This window comes from Cupressus sempervirens, chromosome 5 (genome assembly GCF_028749045.1).
Source record: "Cupressus sempervirens isolate cs-2001-9-10 chromosome 5, ASM2874904v1, whole genome shotgun sequence".
In the NCBI taxonomy this organism is placed as follows: domain Eukaryota; kingdom Viridiplantae; phylum Streptophyta; class Pinopsida; order Cupressales; family Cupressaceae; genus Cupressus; species Cupressus sempervirens.
Window position 1 is genome coordinate 303,130,976 of NC_143122.1, and position 19,542 is coordinate 303,150,517.

The 19,542-nt window shown below is 31.4% G+C and overlaps 1 protein-coding gene across 1 annotated transcript in view; it reads right to left on the bottom strand.

Annotated features, from left to right (window-relative positions):
• Nucleotides 1-818: 818 nt before the first annotated feature.
• LOC149555785 (uncharacterized) overlaps nt 819-19,542 on the bottom strand; it is a 308,737-nt gene continuing 290,013 nt past the window's right edge. The window contains exon 3 of the mRNA XM_089829532.1: nt 819-897. Coding sequence (XP_089685658.1) covers nt 819-897 — 79 coding nt within the window. The remainder of the gene's footprint in view (nt 898-19,542) is intronic.

Here is a 19,542-nt window from a genome sequence, read left to right on the forward strand (position 1 = left end):
CCTTGAGTTTTACACGTGTCCCCATTTGATTCGTTATCTTGATGTCAGGTTGACAAATTGAGTTGCAGAGTACCGACGGGACCCATCTGCCTGATCCTTCCTCACCACGGTGAACTTTCCGTTTGGGCGTTATGTCGCCATCAAAAAATGCATTGGTTTTCTGTTGGCACGATAGCGCCTGGCCATGTTTTTGAAACCTCCGGGCTGTGAACCTTTCAGCCCGCCACCATGAAACCTCTGACATGTCGTACTCTGCAACCTGTGATCGAACCCTGAATGACACCTGGCAGTCCTTGGTGAGACCTAGCCCATGTCGATCCATGTGGCGGATGGTCGCTATGTCGCCATGATAAAATTTGCACATCTCTGCCATAGCGAGATGGCGCCATCCGTTGATGCAATCCAATCCGACGGTGGAGAGGACCATTGCACTTCGTACTTCTGCCTGCCATGTCGACACACCTGGCATCACTCTACGACACGGCCCCACCTGACATGTGGCATCAGGGCACAATGTCACTGTCATAACCCTCGCGCATCTCTGCCATAGCGTGATGGTGCTTACCATCAATCCAAGCCGATCTGACGGTGGAGATCATAGACCCCAACTATGTGATTCGTGCTGACAGAAATTTTGGCCAGGTTACACGTGGTTCCTTCTAATTTGCCATTCGAAACACTTGATCACGTTGGTCGTTGAAGCTTGTTGCCGTGACTATTTTCGTCAGGCACTATGTCGCTATGGAGATTATAGCGGACAAGGCACCGTGGAACTTTTTTGACCCACCGAACACTGGACCCACCTCTACAACGTGTCCTCAGGGCGTCATCGCGCTATCATAAATGTCATGCATTTTCTTTATAGCGCGATGGTGCCAACTGTCAGTCTGCTCCAATCTGACGGCCAGAAACTTGCAAGTTGTAATATTAAAACACTAACTCTGAGACTAACCGTTGAATAAGCCATGCGTTTGAATCTAAATCCTTGGCGGTAAAACCAAAGCCAACAAATACATCTACTATGAAATCTTTAAACTAATCCAAATCATCATAATATTAACATACTAACACAATACTCTATTATTGTGTATTAGTTTGATACCCATTTGTATTATTATTATTATTGTCTTTGTTCATAAAATATTCAATGTAAAATGAAAAAAAAAAGAGTAAAATCAAACTTCACACAATTTAAGCATTAAAAAAAACCATCAATTCAATTCATTTAGATAAAAACCATCAATCTAAGCAACAATTGACATATAACTAACATTTTGATTAACCTGTAACTTTCACTACTAGAGTTAGAGTCCCTACCCTTTGTAAAAATTAGAGGATAAATTTTATTTTTGATTAAAACATATTGTCTAAATAAGAAAGGATAGTGAAGTAAGAGGAAATTGTCTGATGAAGGTTTGTGTGATTCACACAAGGCTCCTTGATTATGTCATCCAACATGGACAAAACTTCTAAAAGTGTAATAAATAATGGATGGAGTTGGGATTTACCTCTAAATAATTTGGTGGAATGCAAAATTCTTAGTATAAGACTTTTAGTCAAAGATACAATAAATAAGAATCATGGTCATATAAAATAAAGTTGAAATGCTTTAATTGGAAGCCACAAAAAAAGACATGTAAAAGATTTTCATAGACTTTATCCATTTAAGTAATTATATATTAAAAGATAAATAGTAAACTAAGAATATTTTAATTATTATACATATAGATATTTTAGTGAAAAAATTTAGGTATATATAATGTATAAAAATAATATTTTTGTAGAAGTATCATATTGAAATTGAAAATATTTATTAAATTAAATTTATAAATATCATTTTTGAAAATATTTTTATACATTGTAGTTACTAATATATACATTACATTATAGGTAATAGGGCCTAGACTATTTTTTATTATTAATAAGAGACTCATAATTTACCATTTTGTTATAGACTCTAGCCTAATAATATATATTAATATAATTTTTTCTTCTTAATGAACATTAAAAAAAACACAATTTTATGGATATGTATTTTATTGTGGAAACTTTTTTGATAATAAATTGTTAAAGCATGGTAATCTATTGAAAATTACAACTAAAAACTTTACTAAATACAAAATATAAAATCAAAGAAATAAGTAAATTCTTGTGAGCGTAAATAAATTGGGACTTTGGGGGTATTGAGGGCTAAAAACAACATCAATAAACTTTTCCTTTAAAAAAGTGGACAAAAGGTTCTAGAATTGAATAAATAATAAAAAGGTAGCATTCAAATGGATGTTGATTAAAATCATGAAACTTATAGATATGAAAAAGTTGCCACAAAAATTCACTCCACACCAACAAAGTGGTGTGTGTATCCTATGTCTCTTGAAGTTCACTATCAAAATAGATAAATGGAACATAAACATACTTTAGCCTGTATATACAACACTTCTTTAACATGGAACTTTGTGTACTTTCTTTTTTATTCACTCTCAAGCACATCATGCACTTTATTGGCCCATGCATCCTTCAAAGTTTGATAGTAATTGAATCCAGTGAGATCAATGTTACCATCAAGAAAATAGGTTTTTAGTGGAACTAAACTAAAGGTAAAAATCTAAAAGACAAAAAGGGTTTCAGTTAGAAGCAAACTAAAATGACTAGAAAGGCCAACATAAAACACAAAGGAATGGAAGGAGAAGTTAAATAAATAGAATATAAAAGCTACTAAAATACTATATCATCCAAAAATAGAAATCAATATTTGTCATTTTCATTCGCTTGTAGAACCTATTTGTGTGAGTCGAAGTAGGTTCTAAATCACTAGGACCCCAACATTCCATTGCATTAATACATGATTGTGACTGATAGTAGGCAAATTGTCTATGCACTTATTTTTTTAGCTCATCTCTATGTTATTTATTTTTATGGGAGTTTCTTGTGGAATATGAAAAATCAATCTTGGACCATTTTTTCAATGGAAAATTCTAGCTTTGGACTTGAATTAGATTGCACATGGCTTATAAATTTATCAAAATCAATAGTGTATGCATCGAAAGATAAAATATGACCTTGATATGCCTAGATCAAGGACTTTTTGTAATGTGCCTCTATAAAATCACCCATGAATGAGCTTTGAACTTTTAGGTCAACATAGATGCAAGGAAGTCCATATTTTAATGAATTTCCATCAAAATTGCTATACACAACCCCCCCCCCCCCCCCCCCCCCCCACAAGTATATTTACCTATGTGTGGACTAATAAGAATCTCCACTGCTACTCTAGGAACTTCTTCCTCTTCTGGATTAGCTTTGGGTTCCATTATTTGTTTCTCCAATATTACAAAAATACATTCATCTATAGCCATATCTTGATCTTTGCCTTTTCCCTCTAAAAATTTCTTGTATACATTTATACTCAACCCATCCTATATTTCCCCTACCAAATTTTTTTTCTCGCTTGAATCTCCTTCCACTTGTCTCCAATTCCTATCTCTCAAAAGTTTCTATCTTTTGTACACTATGAGTGTGACTCAATGAAGAGGAATATTTACAAACCTTTTAATCTTTTTTTGAGGTTCCTAGATGTCTAGGCTACTTCCAGTCTCCCTTTCTTGAGATGTCCCTTTTCATTTCCTATGTTCTACACTTTCTGGTGGAGTTTCTCCTTCTTCAATACTCTCTTCAGATATTTTCTTTCGTCATTTATCCATAATAGGTTGACACCCCATAAATCATTGTGTAAATCCTTTCTTAGACATAACTAATTTGTTGAGTTGATGGTAAATCCATCATTTTATAAAATCTAAGACTAGCTTAGAAAATATGTTGAGATTTTTAATCTCCTTCCTTTACCATTCATATGGATGAACTACCATTTCTAAATCAAATCCCTTTTGTACTACATTTAGGTTTTCCTCCATTTGATTAGGTACTCAGAATATGTTACAAATCTTAATTATGTAAGAGGAAATCTTTATTATGTTCTCTTTCTTATTTTATTCTCAATTTGTAAATTGTGTTGGTACTTTGATCCTACTACTGATTAAATCTTGATATAGAGGTCAAAATTAGACTTTTTAAAATAAACTGACATATGGAAGAATTGAGTTCATTTATAATAAGTTTATAATTAATCTCTAACAATACAATCCTATATGTTAAGTACCTTGAAAGTTTTTATTCCTCCAAAGAAAACCCTTGAACCTGGATGAATGAAAAGGTGGGGAATTGAATAAACTGGACTCCATATTCCCCTACCAAATTTATTGCTCCAAATAACAACCTCATGTGAAACCTCTTTTGTAGGGTCTTGTAAATATGCATGGAAAATGCATCATGAAATCTAAAATAATCATTCTTGGAGTGCAAATGCAACTATGGGAAGCATTTTATGAACTTTCAAGTGTTCCTAGTTCCTCTCCCAATCACTCCTTCACATCTTAGTATATCATAATTCATCATTTGAGATAAAAAATGGATGATGTAGGAGCTCATATAAAATTTATTTGTCTAATCCAAGTTTATCAGTGGCTCATAGTAGTTTTCAGTTATATGTCCAACACAATCTCCCTACTAACTTCTAAAAAGATTTCTCAATGAAGTACCACATCCATACTTTAAATTGATAGGGATGAGCCATGAGGAATCCTAATAGATATATGGCTAAGCATCATGACCATATAATTGTATTCTCATCGTAAGTCAAACCATGTCAAGTCCCTTGGAATCTTGGAATGATGAGACCTATTCTTCTTCAACCAATTGTTATTGTATAGACTCTGAGTGCCTTCTCTTTTATTTTTGTCAACATCCTCAGGGGTGAAATAATTACAAATAATTTAGTATGTATGTTGGATTTTCTTTTTAGAATTGATTTTTTTTGTATAGATTAAACTTGTGTAAAAATCTATAAGATACCAATGTGGTTGATGAGAGAAATAAACTAGTGAGATTTTCTTAAACATATTTTATTATGTAAAAAAAATTAGTAAGAATAGAAGATTAAAGGAGTTGTAACTTGTATTTAAGTCTATGCAAAATTACTATAGTACTTGGATGCCACCTATACCATATTATAACATTTCTAAGGTTCCTCAATTTTAGTTTAATATACCTTTATTTGGTGGTTTGTATGTGGACTAATGATATGAATAGAACAATACATATCCATGAAATTCTCTCTTATATTTTGGGTTAACAATAACTAAACCATCTCAAGGATAACTTTAAGAAATCCCCCTTTAGAAAAAAGTATAAAACCATGGCATATCCAACACTATTTAGGGGGAAAAAATTAATTTCTATTGATGATTTTTTTTTCAAACAAGGAAAACAATTAATTTTATGGGCAATTTTGTTTGCATCATATGAAATTTTTTTAAAACCCTAAAGAATCTTTAATTATTGAAGAAAATCATGGCTAGAAGTACAAATACCTACAAACCATAATTTTATATCATCAAAAACATAACCCTATTTAATAACTATTAGATGACCCTAAATCAATAGTATAAATCCTATGTGGGGCAAAATGTTAAAGGATAACAAGTTTTAGAGAAATTCTCTAAAATAATGACACCTGTCCATAATCAAATCTAGTTTGGGCTAACTATTAAAAGGGTAGATAATTACTTGGAAAGTCTCAAAAAGAGAGACACGTGTCAAGTATATGTAGTTAACGTATAACCTAACTTAAAGATTTTTCATATATTGGTGAATGTGTCTATTGAATAAGATAAGCCTTAGAAATTGTAGGAAAAATAATTTGATTTAATGTGTGGAAAGATTAAATTCCATTGGCAAAGTCATCACCAAAATAAAAATAATTATGTATCATTATTGGTAATTGGTCTAAGCATCGGACCCAATTTTTATAAATTGTGGAGGACATGGTGACCTTGAAAGTGCAAATTTCTTCACCAAATTCAGGGCTTATGATGAGTGAAATTCACCATTTGGAAAATATTTTCCACTAAAGTTAATTCTAAACCATCTTTTACTCATTGACTAGTGTGTAAGGTATCAGTTTTAAATACATTTGTTTGAAAATATCTTTAACCTATTCAATGTCTGCACCATCATTCATGAATCTCATATGTGAACTTTGAGTGACTTTATCTTTCACGGTCATAAGTATAATTAACATAATTATTAAATGAAAAATATTAAACAAAAATGAAGAGTACTGTAAGAATATAAAAATAATTTAATTGTTATTTAAATTCTATTTAGCTATTATAGGGTATTTAAAAGTTTGTATTTTTATATCTTTAATAGATTTTATGTGGTCTTAAATCAAAATTGTCTTAAAAAATATCATATGCTATAATTTGAAGGACAATGCATGCATGTGACATTATGCACATTTCACTGTGTTTCTTGAGGATGCTAAATTGTTTCGTCAACTCCAAACACTAGAAAGTAACAATTAGACCATCCATTCTTTCAAAAAACTAGAGAAATTTCTAGTCTAGTTGGCTTGTTATTTTTTCTTATCTAATGATCTTATACAATCGATGAATTTAAGAAAGAATTGATCTCTAGTTTCAATAAAAAGGTTCTCACTTTAACTTACAAATTCAACTTTCTAACAACATAAACTACCTATTAAAATCATTTGGCACTTTCATCATAACAACATTTGTTATTTTTATTTTTTTCTTTCACACAAAATGCCCTATATTATTGAATTTTAAAGAGTTCTCAACTATCTTTCAATAGTAGGAACCTAAACCACAATCTTTTCTATCTTCACATTGAAAGTCTTAAAAATAGTTAAGAAATTTCACATACCCATTCTCTTTTTTGTGATAAATTATGTTCTAGGATAAACTTACAAAATTAAAAGAATTAATCAGGTTATTCCCATAAAATAATAATCTTAAATTAGAATCTAAATTTCTTGTGGAGAGACAAATAACACGATTTACTATCAATATTGATAAAGGTGACATAAAAGTAATCCATCCTATATATGCAATGCACTTCTTTGACATGGAATTTTGTGTGCTTTTTTTTTCTATTCAGTCTCAAACACATCATGCACTCCATTACCCATGTCCTTAAAAGAAAAGTAGTAATTGAATGCAATGAGATCAATGTCATCATCAAGTAAATAGGCTTTGAGTCGACAAAAATAGGTAGTATAAACCTTAGAGAAATCAAAGAAATAATTAAATAAAAATATTTCTATATTTGAACTTCCAACTTAAAAAGGATGAATAAATATTTCTCCTAGACTTATACATTTAATTATAACCACAAATGAAATGTTATCATCACAAAATATGAAAAATGGAGAAGAAATGAAAGAGTGCCTCATCTCGTGTGGCTTCCATTCTATACAACTATCATCAATCAAACCATTGTCATATATTTTTGTTTTGTTACAAGAAATTTTGATGGATAGTTTATTTAGGATATCATCAGTTAGATACATGAATACATTGTTTAATGTAACTCTACACATATGTGAATGTATGTATATCTATTTGAATAGTGAAAAGATCCACATACACTCACATACAAGTAGTTATTATATTATTTCATTAAATATTTGTGTAGTGAAAACTATCATAGTGGTCTAAGTCTGCAAATATGATCATTCAAATGTATCTTTTGTTAGAGATTGACATTATTTTTTTCAATAAATATCAATATTGCAATCATCTATATGGATTGAGCTTATTATCCTTCACATTAGATAGATCTAAAGACACTACATGGACTTAAAAATTAACTAATTATACATGATTAGGATTGGGGCTCTTAAAGAGAGATCATAAATTATAGTTGTGTCTCTTCACCAAGATAAATATAGTTAATAGTCATGTCTACCCATCTCATGTCTCTTAGATTGAATATTTATATGATCCAATACTAAGATAACATTATCATAATTAAAATGTGAATTTTCTCTTCTATATTAGTAATATTAGAACTTAAATTTAATCCATACGATCACATAGAGAGTTTAAATCTTTATTTATAGTGATCATCATCTAAAGAACACAAATAAATAGTTAGTATACCACAATTTTTAAACTGTCATTATTGCATTACTCTAATTATAGGTGGAATATTTAATTACATGGTATCAAAGCTAGGTTAGAAAGGTCCAAATATTAAATGTTCAAAATCAAAATATATGTGTTTATAAGTGTAGTCACACTTCCACTCTTGAAAATGAAAAATGCAATAAGACTTGAGGATCACTTTGAAGGTTCCAACAAAATCATAGTATGGAAGTTGAGAATTGTGATAATATTAGAAGAGAACAAAATAGATTCATATGTAAAAGAGAAAAGGATAGTGGTGCAGGAGCACCTAGGGTTTTAGGCTAAACCCTAAAGTATTTTTTCTTGTAGTTACCCTAACCAAGTTACTAGTGTCCTAGAATGTGTTAGAGTATTTTTGAGGTCAAGTCTCATGTGTATGAATGAAGTTGTCAACTAGGAGTCAAATTGGGTCAATAAGTGAAATGGACCTAAAATATGTGAAATAATGTAAAAGTGTTTTGGATAGTCTTAGATATGCTAATCAAGTCAAACTACACCCATTTTAATGAAATGTGAGCTTTAGTATGATCAAAATGTCAAAATTACAAAAGTTGTCAATGACAACATTGCAACTTTGCAATGTTGTCATGACAACAATTGACAAGATTGAGAAATGAAGGTGAGAAGAGTTTGTGAGTTATTTTGGACATTTGAGGTATGATATATGAAGCTACTTAAGACCATCTAAGTTCTAAGATCAAGGTTGGAAACTTGTACATATCATTTTGTATAATCAAGCAATCAATTTTCCTGTAATAATCTATTATAGTTACTTTGCAACTTGAGCATCCACGTGATAATAGATTGACCTAAGATCTTTATTCTCATGGTTAGATAGAGTGTCTAATCTACTTAATTTGTGTGTATTTTTAAGTTTATATTATTTTTTAATAAGTGTAATAAGAATCTTACCATATGACTGGTTCACTGGTCAATACAGAGTTGAAAGACTTCAAATGGCCCTAGAATGAATTCCAATGGTGGGACCTATATGGAATTTTGGAAACTACTAGTGAAATATATATAATTTTTACCTATGGAGTTTGGGGTCATAATTTTAAGGGTTGTTATTTTTAATACCAACCTCTAAAAGAAACAAGTTTTACCTGACTAAGAGTCTTGGAAGTTGCAAAGCAAGCTCATGGAAGGCTTAATGGATTGACATGATCAATCCATGTTTGTGGAAGTGTAGAGGGATGTGTTGACAACCTTTTTGAAAGAATATAAGGCACAAGGAGTCCATTTATGGAGTGTTTTGGACCATTGAATTGAATACAACATAAATAAGTCTGAAACCCTTAAATTTAGGCCTATTTCTAGGAAGGAGTTTTATGGATAATTTGAAACCCTAGAACCCTAAAAATCTTTAAGATCTCTAAAAAAAATTTATGAATGGTTATTTTTTTGGAGCTTTATTTGGAACACTTCGTAGGTATTGACCAAAAAGTTAATGAGGTGGCCTAATTAAACTTGAAAGACTATTGGTCCTATTTCCAAGGGTTTCAAGAGATCAGTAGAAAATACATGAAAGATGGGGAAAATTTTCTATCAAACTTAGTGGAATATTTTGTTTGGAAGCCTTTCCATAAAATTTGGTGATAAGAATGGTCATGGGGTGTTGTGAGGTGGATGTAGGTGTGTTGAGTCCAAAGAGAGTTAATAGATTGGGGAAATGACTTTGTAGAGGGATCTTTAGGGATAGAGGAGCTGGTTTAAGAGTTTATCTAGTGTACGGTTATAGAAAGAACCCTAGAAAGGTTAAGATAAGGATGTTTTAGGATTCCTCAAGAGGGTAGGGATCAAGAAGAAATATCTCCCTATCAAATTTGTATTAGAGCCTACAAGGTTTGGGCTAGGTATATGTCAGAGTTTGGTAGTGAATTAATGGGTGAGACAAGAATAGTAACTAATGAAGAGATTTCTAAAGAAATGATAGAAAAAAGGAGGAGACTAAGCTATTAAAGGAGGCCTTATAGGAAATGAGAAACAAGCTAGATGAGGTAGCAAAGACAACTAATAATGTGAAAGAGAAATTGGAGGGTAGTGAAGATAAGAGTAGGGTAGTGGATGAATAGGATGAAATCCATAAAATTGACCAACCTCTACATGAGGAACCATTCCTTAAAGCCATCAAAAAATTGGGTGGAAAAGATCCTGAGGGAATACCCTTGTTTAGTGGAAATATGGGTCTTCTTGAGTTGGTGATGGAAAAGATAGAAGGCATGAAAACCTACTTTGAGTGTGAAGGGAAAACTAAGGCCTAGAAGGTGAAGGTAGAAATGTCTAGATTGAGGGGCCAACCCTAACTTGGTGCAAGTTTCTTCAAGAAGAAAGATAAAAGAAGGGAAAGACACCAATAGCTAATTGGAAGGCCATGGTAGTAAAGATAAAGGAGAATTATCTACTAGAGGATTGTGAGATTTAACTATACAAAAAGAGGAAAAATATCCAACAAAGAGATATCAATGTTTCTTCTTGTGGAGAGGAATTCCAAAAATTATGCCTTAGGTCCAAAGTTCAAGAGGAGGAGAGCATCAAAGTAGCTAGATAGTTGACTAGACTTAGATTGAGTATCCAAGAGGAAATTAGTTTCTTAATCCCTACTACTATTCAAAGATGCTATTAAATAGCCCTAAAGGTGGAAGAGAAGAGTAAAAATAAACAAGACACAAGTTCAAGGGGTGGAGGAAAAGGAAGAGACTCGAGAGAAAGTGATAGAGGTGGTTTTGGTGGTAGGATTAATAAGGCCAAGAATAAAGGTGAAAACAAGCCAACTAAATATAGTTTTGATTCCAATGGCTAAGGTAATTCTAATAGAGGTAGAGAGTTCAACAGTGGTGGTATAGTTAGATTTGAAGGATTTGGAAGAGGTTCACATTTTATAAATATGAAGTGTTGTAACTATTGTCAACTAGGTCACCCTACATATAGGTGTCCTAATAAGTCATGATTGTAATAGAGGGAAAATAAAGTGGCTTATTCTCAAGAAGAGATTAGCAGTACAAAAACTCCTAAGGTGATTCTTGATTGAGAGAGTGGTCCAAGACTCATTTTTAGAAGGTTATTAATGAACAAACCTAGTAAGGAGGAATCTTTAAAAAAGGGCATTGTTTAGAGTAGAGTGTGAGATTATTGTCAAGGTGTCTAGGGTCATCATGGACTCAAGCTCAACCGATAACATCATATCAGAGAGGCAAATCAAAATCTAAAGCTTTCCAAGGAACCCCATACCCATCCATACAAGGTCACCTGGTTGAATAAAGTGCAAAGTGTCTTAGTGAATGAACAAGTATGGGTTGAGTTTGGTGTAGGGGTAAAAGTACAAAGCTATGTCACCTTTCAAGCTGACTTATCAAAATGACTGAATTTGATTATTTCTATCTAAAAATCATTTTTTTATAAACATATGATCTAGATAAATTCATTATAGCTAAGTTATATATGGTATCACACTTTTCCAATTGGAAATGTCTATTAAATGAATCTTTTATACTAGTTTGTATCCAATTACTAAAAAAATAAAATTATTTCAGAAAAGTGGCATTTCAATAACTCTTACTATTTTTTATGATAGTTTTTTAATAAGATATGAACACCATTTTATAGAGCTCATTGTCAAGAATATTTTCATATAGATTTTATAGTTTTTAAATTAGATATAGTACATTGTAATTACAAAATCCAATATTGATGCATTTTAACACTTGAAAAGATGTCAGTTTTGAGAAAGAAAAAAATATTAAATCATATCCTAAAATATAAAAATTATATGACATTCTAGAGGAGAGAGTTGTCTTCTAGAATGTATACTTTTTCTCTTGGTTAGAATAGATTTGTTCAAAAAATGTAGAGGGAGATGAAAATTATCAATTTTAGGTGAGTCAAAATTTCAATCATTATAAAAGAGAAAATATAGGTCTAAAGTCAATTTTTAGTTTTGATTTTTCTAGATATATATGTTATCTATAACATATTCTGAGATCAAAGTAAAATAATTTTGTTTCTATATGGTATTGTGGTGGGAACTAGACCCCTAATTTTTAGTGTTTTTCAACATTTAAAAAATTATCTATAAAAATTAGGAAAATATATCAAATCTTATTCCAAATAATTATTAAAAATTATAATCCTAAAATTAATTTGTACACATTTCATTAGTTTACTTCATTTTCAAATTCAAAATAATAATACCAATTTTATGTTATTGAAGGTGAACAAATATACTTTTGTTAGCGTTTTCCTTTACAAAAGGGTGACAGAAGTTTGTACTTTCACCCATAGAAAAATACAAAGACAAGATTATTTGCAATGTCTTGTTTATGGATTCTTGTCATCTTCTATTAGGTAGATCATGGTACTATGACATAGATGTAGTTCATCATGGGAAGATGAATATATACACATTCAAGAAGAGTGGAGTCAATTATAAAACCCAGCCACTAGTTGAAGAAGGAGAAGACACCTTAGTAGACTCAAATATAATCCTAATGAGTGGTAAATATTTCCTACATGATCTCAAATAGGAAGAAGGAAATGGTCTTTCTATTGTAGTAATGCCTAAAGAAAAGGATTTAAACCAAAACTTCCATTACCTATAGAGGTAAAGAAAATATTGGATTAGTTTAATGACATCATATGTTATGAGGCACCAACAATATTACCTCCAAAAAGAGTATTAGCCATAAAATAGGCTATATACCATGGGTGACTTTTCCTAACAAAGCTTCATACAAGATGACACCAGATCAAAACAAAGAAATAGAAAGACAAGTTGAAAAGTTTCTTGAACAAGGGTTAATCAAGAAGACTATAAGGCCATGTGTTGTTGCAATTGGCACCCAAGAAGGGATGTAAGTGGATATTGTGAGATGTTTTTGGGAAATTAATAAGATAACTATAAGATATAGATTTTCTATTCCTAGAATAGAAGACTTGATGGATTCTCTAGAAGGAGCTAAGTACTTTATTAAAATTGACCTTAAAATTAGGTATCATAATATTAGGATGAAAGAGGAGGATGAGTGAGAAATAGATTTCAAGACTATAGAGGGTCTTTATGAGTGGTTAGTTATGCCATTTTTTCTCACAAATGCACATAGTACAATTACTAGGTTAATGAATGAGGTGTTGAAGGGTTACATAGGCAGGTTTTCTGTAGTTTACCTTGATGATATCATCATTAAGAAAGAAAGAAAAAACACATGAATCATATAGATATTGTGTTAAGGAGAATACATGAAGAGAAGCTAGCTATTAACCTAGAGAAGAGTGAGTTCTTGAAGCAAGAGCTTGTGTACTTAGGTTTTGTAATATCTCAAGGTGACTTAAAAATGGACCCAAGTAAAGTAAAAGCCATCCTTAACTAGCCCACTCCAAAAATAGGGACTAATGTGAGAAGTTTCCAAGGAGTCGCTCATTTTTATAGAAAGTTTATTAAAGGATTTAGTGAGATATGTGCACCTATACTAGAATCTATCAAAGGTGGACTCAAGGCCAAGTTTAAGTGGACAAATGAGGCTAATGAAGGATTTGAAGAGTTGATACAAAAAGTGGCTACACAACCTATGCCATTGTTTCTAGGCTTTGAAAAATTATTCATTGTGAAATGTGCTGCAAGAAATGTAGTTGTGGGAGCAGTCCTATGCAAAGAGGGGAGGCCTTTAGCATTTTCCAATGAGAAGTTGAAAGAGGAAAATTCAAGATACTCCTCTTATAATTTAGAACTTTATGCATTTGTTCAAGCACTTAGGAAGTGGACACATTACCTTTTTTCCAAAGGTTTTTTTTTTTTTTACTGATAATCAAACCTTAAGCTACATTAATACATAAGAAAAGGTCGGGTATAGGCATATTAAGTAGATATTTTTTTTAAAGAATATACCTTCACTATAAAGAAAAAGAAGGGTAAAAATAACAAGGTAGCAGATGCACTTAGTAAGAGGTTGCTCATTATTTAGGAAATCTAGCTACAAAGAATTGGTATTGAAGGTTCAAAGACCTATATGAACATGATCTTAAGATTTCTCAAAAGCCTACAAGGTATGTGTTAATTTCAATAGTCATTTTCATTGCCATTTTCTAATTACACTTTGCATAGTGGGTTATTGTTTAAAGGCAACCAATTATGTGTACCCAAGGGGTCTATGAGGGAAAACCTCATCCAAGACAAATATAATGGGAGTCTTATTGGCCATTTTGGCTTAAACAAGATAGTCAACCTAGTTCAAAGGTGATATTACTAGTAAAAAATGCAGAGATATTAAGGAGTTATGTTGAGTAGTGTATAGTTTGTCAAAAATAAAAAGCAACCTATTCTAATATAGGGTTATACCAACCTTTAACTACTCTTGATAGACCATTGGAGTGTCTTAGTATGGACTTCATAGTGGGATTAACGATAACTAATATTGATTTTGACAATGTTTTTGTAGTAGTTGATAGATTTAGCATAATGAGTCATTTCATACCTTATAAAACAAATCATGATACTCGATATATTTCTCATCTCTTTTTCAAGGAGATGGTAAGAATTCATGGCTTACTAAGAAGAATAGTCTATGATAGAGATGTAAAATGAAATGCCTTGTGGAAAAGACTAGGCACCAATTTAGCATTTGGTTCAACATAACATCCACAAATAGATAGTTAGATAGAAGTGATAAATAGAGTACCTATAAACCTTCTAAGGTGCTTGACTAAAGAGAATGGTTAGATGTGGGATCAAGTTATTGCTTAAGCTGATTTTTATTGCAATGGTAGCGTAAATAGATCTACCAGAAAAGGTCCATTTGAGGTGGTCTATGGTGACTAGTTTTTCAAGAGGCTAAGTCATGGAAATTAATGTTGTTGTCCATGTGGGGCTTCTTTAACAAGTTTGCTAGCCCTCTGGAATTTGGTATTGGTTCTAAGTTTGGACTCTTGTCTTGCATGGAATGTTATGTTTCTTAATACCTATTTATGTAAGACTTCCATACATTTATACTAGTTATTTTGATGAATTTTTTTAATAATATATGATTTCTCAATACCTTTTAGAAACTTTTTTTTGATAGAAGTAAGTATGTGATGCTGAATTTGAAATTTTACATGCTAAATGTGATTAATATGTTTCTAATTTTCTTGAATGTAACACAAACCAACATCCTCTATTTACTACCTTTTTCAAAAAAATATCCATGACCCTCACAACTTTGACTTATTACCTTAAAACTTTAAACTATTACTTTCACCTTTCATGTTCTTAAATATTTCCCCATCAACAAGGAGTAATAGTAAGTAATAGTATTATATAGCCATAATCAAATAATATATGCTCAAATTTCAAATTTAACCATTGTGATTTTTGGGCTTTCACTCTTTTTTCCCTTGTATCAAATATATTAAAGTTCAAATCCAATTTGACAAATAGAATATTAAATGCCATATTCTATAATTTCCAAAAGATACTCCTCTTTGTTAATGAGAAAATATAAACATACAAAAAATTGACAATTATGATTAAATTAATGATCAAAAGGGGACTAATGGTTTATCTCTCTTTAGATAGGTATTTACCTCTTTAGATATTGGCTTCCAACTGATAGAGTGTCATATTCTCTCTCCTATGCATAACTATCCCCCATTAAATGATATAAAAGTATTCTATCAAAATCTATAATATTATGCCTTCTATTACAAATTATTAAATCAATTCAAAGTTTCACTACTATCTAAAGATATGAAACTAATTGACTTTCCTTCCATCACAAATTTCAATCAAACATTTAAGCATTGCCAACTTAAATAAATAAATAAAAATTCTTGATAAATAAAAATTTCTTAGAAATTTTTTCTAATGTGAAAATTTAATCTATCATAAAAATAGTGTAATCCAAAAATATAGAGAAAATTAAACCATCAAAGGCAATGATATGGCAAAAACAATAGACAATATGTGGACAATGTAGAAGTAATTTTATTTTGTTCTTATATGAAATGTGCGTATGAAACAAATGTGAAAGCTTTAATAAACTAATTAATTAGGGCTTACTCCAAAATGAGGTTAAATGGATATACCAAAATAATAATATGTTCAAAAATATGAAACACTAATATGAATGAATCTTGAATGTACTTAGGAAAGTAACATACACACAAGTTTATGTTCTCCATCAAGGGTTGATGTTCTGCCTTTATCAATTTTGCCTAGCTTTTCCAGCCCCTAGGATTTTCGAGGTTGAGATCCCTACTTTTCCTAACCCTTGCCCCCACCATATTCCACTCAAAATAACTAGACTCAGAGCCCCTACCCTTGAGCCTTCTCCTAGTGGGTCCCCTCTAGAGAAAAAGAAGAAAGGTAAGGAGAAAGAGCTAGATGATTTGGATGACGAGCGGAGAGGAGGTAGGAAGAGGTCTGGGAGAATTGCTAAATCAAATGCTAAAAGGAAGTTGAGGTCTAGGGCCTTGTAGGAGGACTATTCTAATTCAGAGGATATGACCCACCCCAAACATAGATTAAAACAGATGAATTAAATTTTTTTTGGGGGTAATATGGAGGAGGAGGAGGTGGTGGTGGTGGAAGTTTTAGACTCCTCGATGTCTAGCCTAGGAGGTGTGACTAAAAGTGGGAAAGAGATGACTCATGTTTTGGCTTCCATTACACTAGGGTGTGTGGACCTCACACAGGACCAACTCCTGGACATGGTGTAAAGAGCATCCTCCCCCATGACAGTGTCCTCTCTTGCTAAGGTTTTAACCAATGACAATGTTATTTCTAATCCCCCAGTTTTGCAAGAAGGCACTAAGGATCTAGTGGATGGTAATCAATGTGGAAAATAGGAGGACAGAAGGAGGCTTAGAATCTGGCTGGCAAAGAGCTGAGGGAGAGAGTGTATACCTTGGAGGAGAGAATGAGACTTCTGGCCAAGTTTACAGTCAAGGTGACACATGTTGTGGCTAATACTTTCCACCTTCAAAAGGACTTCCTTGCTAAGGACTAGGCTAACATCCCCCTCAAAGTGAAGGACTAGAAGAAGCCAAATTAGGATCGTTTCCTCTTTTTTTCTATGCTTTTAGTTTGTTGGTTCAAGAACTCTAATATTTTTAAGGAAGTTGTACCTTTTTAAAAAAACTTCTATAGTTTATGTTGTTATGGTACGGGGAATAGTAGTTTGATGCCTGCTAAAACTCTTACTTTGATCTTTTTGGGCGATGTTTTTTGGATTATAAACATTAGGGGGTAACTTTGATTTCTGGTTTTCTACTAGTAGTAGTCTTTTCTTTTTGTTATAAGGGCCAACCCCCTTGTTTGGTTGCTTTTTAATTAAAAAAACATATAAACAAGTTTGTGCAATGTCAAAGTTGATTGATTGAAACTTATTTAGTATAAGTTAACATTGTGTTTTAGTATAAGACATTCTAACATACTTACATGTGGAAAGGGCAAAGTGTTTTTCATTTATATGTTGTATTTATTTAAACATTTTGTGCACAACACATCTCTTTATTATAGCATTGTTTAAACTTAGGCTTGAACCAATTTAGAACAATCCATGTACTATTTGTGATGATTTTTGCATTTCAGACAACTACAGTTTAAATTTATCATTTTTAAATTCAATTATAAAATTAATATATTATACATAGTTAGATGAAATAGAAAATTATAACTATACTAATTAAAATATTCTATATACTATAATAAAATTGTTAAATGAAAATTAGATTTATACTTAAAACTATAAAAATAAGTACCAAGCCATTAAATGGCACTTATGTTTCTTGAAACCCAATTCTCTTAGTTTTATCTCTTGCATAAACAAATAGCTCATATATATTATTATAAATTTAAAAATATTGAAGATTATTATAAAGAATTAAATATTATTACTTTTACATTATCAAAATATAATATTTTTACTATTCCTTTTGTTTTCACTTATATATTTTTATAATAAATTTAGTATATAATAATTTGAAAAATTCTAAATTCTAAAATAATTTACTTTACCTTAAATAAAACTATTCACTTCATTGAAGATTTATTTAATACCTCATGCACATATACATGCTTCCCACTTACCAATCCAGCCGAAAAGAAAAAAACCCACAAACCACAAAACAACTTTTTTTTGTTTAGTTGGAAATAGCAATAAATGAGAACGAGTCCTTTATATATATATATAGAGATTTTTTTAAAACATTTCTAAAGTTTGTTATTGCTAATTTGATTGAATTTTAATTGCTTTTCAATTCAAACATTTAAAAAATTGAATATATAGATAGATGATATAATTGTAAATTAATTTGTCATTAAACACAAAATAAAAATTGATTTTTAAGAACTCTTCATATTAAAAAAAAATTGCAAATGTATAATTTTTGATTGATTATCAATAGTTTTGCTCAAAATATAATTATTTTTAACCTAAAAATAAAAAATAGATATTTTCATAAAACACTATCTAACCTTCAAGTTATTAGAGATTGGAATGAAGATGTAAGGTACACTTTTTCACTTTTATAATCACTGAATTAAACTTATCTATCTATAAGATTAATTAATTTTAATATTTCACATAAAATCTATTTGATTAAAATCTAAAATTAGAAAGTGGTTATGATTCAACAAAATACATAATAAGATTTTAAATTAATTAATCTATTTTTACTCTATTATCTATCGATGTCATTTTAAATTTCAAACAATAGTCATTGTTGAAATGGTAGCATAACACGGTTGACATATCTAGAATAGGCATTACTATATTAACAGATCTACTTTAGTAATAGATTTATATACTTCTCCCTATTTCCAAGATAAGAGCTTTGCAATTTTTTCTCCTATTTTTCCTGCTCATGAGTTTGTTTGAATTTTGGATGAGTGTTGATGCTCTTGAGGGGTCGGGCTTGGCTTCAGACCCTTGCCTGAACCTGCTCCTCATTCTGATTGTGACTGGGGTTACCTAGGGGAATGTCGATGTTGTTTATCCTATTGAGGGGATGCTGGTGGAGTCAAGCTTTGCTAGTGGGCCAGGAAATTCATATAAGCCTTTCTAGGGCTCAATTGGTGGGCCAGGAGATTCAAACGAGCCACAACAAGGCTCTGGGTTGGAAGAATGTGGTCCTTGGCAAGAAGGAGGCTCTCATCTCAATAGAAGCTCCCAAAGTTATTAGTAATGATGAGGGAGTGGAAATTGTAGTTTCAGACAGCTTGGTCAATAGCATGTCTGCTAATCTACAACTCTACCTCATTGGTAGATTTGTTTCCTTTCGTCCATTGATTGAGATGGTTAGGAAGTGGGTGAGTCAGAGATGGAAGTTGAAGGGAAGTGTTATGGTCTTGGCTATGTTAGGAGGCCTATTTTGTTTTAAAGTTATGGTAGCAGAGGATATGACAATGGTGATGGTAGGCTCTTGGTCATATGGAAAGCATAGCTTGGTGGTGGCTAAATGGCATCTGGTATTGGATTCGATAAAAGAACTAAATAAGATGACTCCATTCTGGGTTAGGTTA